Here is a 3,483-nt window from a genome sequence, read left to right on the forward strand (position 1 = left end):
AGTCAAGGGACCTCAACAGAAGCTGAAAAGGACACACCCGGGAGGCAGATGGGGGGCGGGTCGGTGGTGGTGAAGCAGGGAGCAAAGCTGGCCCTATATATAGCTTCTTCACTTGCACAATCTCTGCCTGGGTTCCAATGATCATTTATTGCCAAAGTTGAGGAAAAGGGAGATCCCAGGTTACAGAATCCTGGGCTTTTAGACACAAAGACCAGCAGGACCCAGCCACTGACCTGACTCCTCCCTCGCTCACCTCTACCCCACTCTCCAGGATTTCATTTTATCCAACTCTGCTCATTGCTGCAAGGCAAACCCAAGAATCACAGCCTCCAGACTTTGCACAGGTAACTGGGCTGGGGATGCAGGTGAGACTAAGGGGACAGGGAGGGAGTTAGAGAAAGCAGGGAGAGGGGCTGTGGGTCTCAACTGGGACTGAATAGGAAGAGATATAAAAGGGCAGCTTGGAGATTCAATGAGCTGGTGGAGATTTCAGACTCTATTCACTTTACTGGGTTTGGGTTGCCCCATCTCTAGCACAGTTCCAGCCTCATCTTCAGCCTCCAGCCTAAATGCAACCCTAACCCCATTACAAACACCAGCACCAACGCAACTCTCTTCAAATACCAACATCAACACCAAATTTAAGCCCCACTCCATTCATGGCATCAACACCAGTATTGACCCCAGTCCTAGGAGGAGACACAACCTTACTTGCATCCCCAGTGTAAGACCCAGTCCTAGTAATACCTTTAACTCCAACTCTACCTTTACCTTCAATCTCACATTCAACCCAACCCCAGCCCAAAAACCAATCCTGACTTTATTTCCAACCTCTGCTGCATACCCAGGCCCATTCCCATTCGTATCCCTAACCCCTGGCTCATACTCAACCTGAACTTCTTCTCTTACCTCAACTCAAATCCTGACTTCAGCTCCAACCTAGTCCCAGCCTTCCCTGTCTCCTCTCTCCAGCCCCAGCCTGGTCACTGGCCCTGCCTCCATTTCAGAGTTGGTCCAAGGATGTCAATGAAGTATGAAGACCTCCAGTCCTTGGAGAGTGAGAAGAAAAGCCAGGGTTCTAGAAAGGGTAAGAGGAAAGGAGAAATGGTGTCTCCTAAAATAGTCTCTTAATATGTTTAAAAGGATCTCTGCTCTCACAGTATATCTGCACCTCTACCATGTGCACTGCTGGGGTCCCCCACACTGCGGGTATTAGGCTCTAGCTCCTGGTGGTTGCAATATGAAGAGGATTTGAGAAGGACAGGATCAGGGTGGACCAAAGCGGTCCTGGCTGCTATACTCTGGGGAAGGTCATGAGCATTTCCACTGGGAGAGTGAACAGTCATGTTTGGAAGAAAAACGGTGGCGAACCTGACAATACAGATAAGCACGAGCCTGCTGAGGGCCTGGCTGCCCGGCTCACTCTGTGTCCTCCTGCCCCTGTCCCAGCCCTGATGATAAGACCTTACATATTGTCATCATGTGTTTCCGGGGGAGAGGGGGTCTGTGTGACTGAGAACTTGTGCTGGTCCATGAGGGGTGAGATGCCTGGGCATCCCCTGCACCACAACCTCTCCCCAGCTGTACCTGCACCACTCTTCATCCCTGACAGGTCCCTGTGGCCCTCTGCTCCTCCCCTGTGTCTCCCTTGTCCTCAACCGCCATGTCCTGATGTCCTCTCCTCTTGCAGGGCTGCCTCCTCCCCCAGCCTTCCTGCAGCATCTCTGCTCTGGCCCCTGGCCCCTTCTGCTCTCTCTGGGCCTCATCCTTCTCCTGATGATTGGTATCTGCGTGATTGGATCCAAAAGTGAGTGTCCCAGGATGGGCAGGGAAGGGGGCGCCAGTGGGGTACAGGAACCCAGGCACTGATGATGCTCATGGTGGGTAAAGACAGCTGCTGGCTCTGTTGCTTACTCATGGGTAATGTAGTCCAAGTGCCTAACCTCTGGAAGCCTGAGTTTCCTCTCTGCAAGCTTGGATAACAACAGTGCCTGTCCCTTAAAGTGGGGTGGCTGTGAGGACCCACTGAAAAAAAAAGAGAGGCCTGCAGGAGTGAGTGTGGGAGGGTGGGGGCCGGGCTCTCAGGACAGAGGTGGGGTGGGCGCAGCCTGGGGTGCTGAGTGCCCTCCCCTGCAGCCCGTAGCCTGAATGAGAAGGTGTTTTCTCTGGAGAGCGAGCTGGAGAAAGAGCAGCAGGAACTCAAAGCAGGTCAGGCCCCTTCTCCCCTCCCCTGGGCCTGATGTGGTAGGAGGGTATAGAGGGCCCTCAGCTGGGCCCCTGCATTGTCCCCACTGCCCTTCTGTGTGTCCCAGATTATTCTGAAATGCTCCTGCAAGTCCAGCAACTGCTCAACGACCTGACCTCCCTGCATTGTCAGATGGCTGTGCTCAAGAACAATGGTGAGCGGTGTGGAGGGCAGCGCCCTAGCTCCATATCCTGCCCATGTCCCACTGGGCAGCATCTCAGAACCTCCCCACTCCCACCTCAGGCTCTCAAAACACCTGCTGCCCCATTGGCTGGCTGGAGTATGAAGGCAGCTGCTACTGGTTTTCTCGCTCTCCATTGACCTGGCCTGAGGCTGAGAAGCACTGCCAGCTGAAGAACTCCCACCTGGTGGTTTTGAGCTCCTGGAACGAGCAGGTGAGGACTGGGAGTGCTTGTTTGGTAAGCTCGTTGGTCTACTTGAAGTCACTCCCCTCATCGTCTCTCCCCAGAAGTTTCTTGAGCAACACATGTACCGTATGGACATCTGGATTGGCCTTACTGAACAACATGGTCCCTGGACATGGGTGAATGGGAAATACTATAATTCCGGCTTCCAGTGAGTGTGTGTGCTCTGTACTCGGTTCCTTTGGCCTGGATCCTGCTATCCCTGCTGGGTGTTTTTGAGGCAAGAGGGACTCCTTGGCTTGGCTGAGGGTCTGGCTTCCAGGACCCACATCTATCTGCTCTCATTAGGAACTGGAGTCCAACGCAGCCAGACAATTGGTACTACCATGGGCAAGAGGACTGTGCCCACTTCGGGACCGATGACCAAAGGAAGAATTACCTTTGCATGATTCCCTTCCACTGGATCTGCGAGACAGAGCTGAGCAGACCCAGCGCCTAGCCTCCTCTCCCTAGTCTATTTCAGGAATGCTCTCACCTGCTGAGGGAACCTGGGTGGAGATTCTTTTTTCTGGGGGGCCTCCTGCATCACCCCAGGGGTTTTCATCTAGGATTTGAAGGGAAGGGGAGAGGACGATGTGTGAGGAACGCCGAATGATGTTTGATGGGGTGGGTAGATGAAAATCCACACCACTCTCTGCAATTTGCAGGTTATTATTGTCAACTTTTTTTAGAATAAAAAGAAGAGAAAGATACTAAACATTTTGTGTTGTCTGGTGATTGGGGGTTAGGAATGTGCTGCGGCTTGTTGGCACTACAAAGCCGTGCGCAGGCAGCACAGTAATTGGGAAAACTGTATGAGTTTTGGGTCAGATG

At 53.0% G+C, this 3,483-nt stretch overlaps 1 protein-coding gene across 1 annotated transcript; it reads left to right on the top strand.

Moving 5' to 3' along the window:
• Positions 1–227: 227 nt before the first annotated feature.
• On the top strand, positions 228–3,367 carry LOC102775381 (asialoglycoprotein receptor 1). Its single transcript, XM_015567715.1, has 9 exons — positions 228–344; positions 979–1,087; positions 1,691–1,862; positions 1,974–2,014; positions 2,137–2,208; positions 2,313–2,399; positions 2,489–2,640; positions 2,715–2,821; positions 2,959–3,367. Exons 2-9 carry the CDS (start codon positions 1,021–1,023, stop codon positions 3,107–3,109), a joined length of 849 nt encoding a protein of 282 aa, XP_015423201.1. The 5' UTR covers positions 228–344; positions 979–1,020; the 3' UTR covers positions 3,110–3,367.
• The last annotated feature ends 116 nt before the right edge of the window (positions 3,368–3,483 follow it).

The sequence above is a fragment of the Myotis davidii genome, unplaced genomic scaffold (assembly GCF_000327345.1).
Source record: "Myotis davidii unplaced genomic scaffold, ASM32734v1 scaffold7332, whole genome shotgun sequence".
In the NCBI taxonomy this organism is placed as follows: domain Eukaryota; kingdom Metazoa; phylum Chordata; class Mammalia; order Chiroptera; family Vespertilionidae; genus Myotis; species Myotis davidii.

Excerpts from the sequence above, each read along its gene's own strand:
- LOC102775381 (XM_015567715.1), top strand. The coding sequence starts at position 1,021 with ATGTCAATGAAGTATGAAGACCTCCAGTCCTTGGAGAGTGAGAAGAAA. Across the intron at positions 1,863-1,973 it reads AGTGGGGTACAGGAACCCAG|CTTGGATAACAACAGTGCCT; the intron begins GCACTGATGATG and ends CCTCTCTGCAAG. Across the intron at positions 2,641-2,714 it reads TGAGCTCCTGGAACGAGCAG|AAGTTTCTTGAGCAACACAT; the intron begins GTGAGGACTGGG and ends GTCTCTCCCCAG.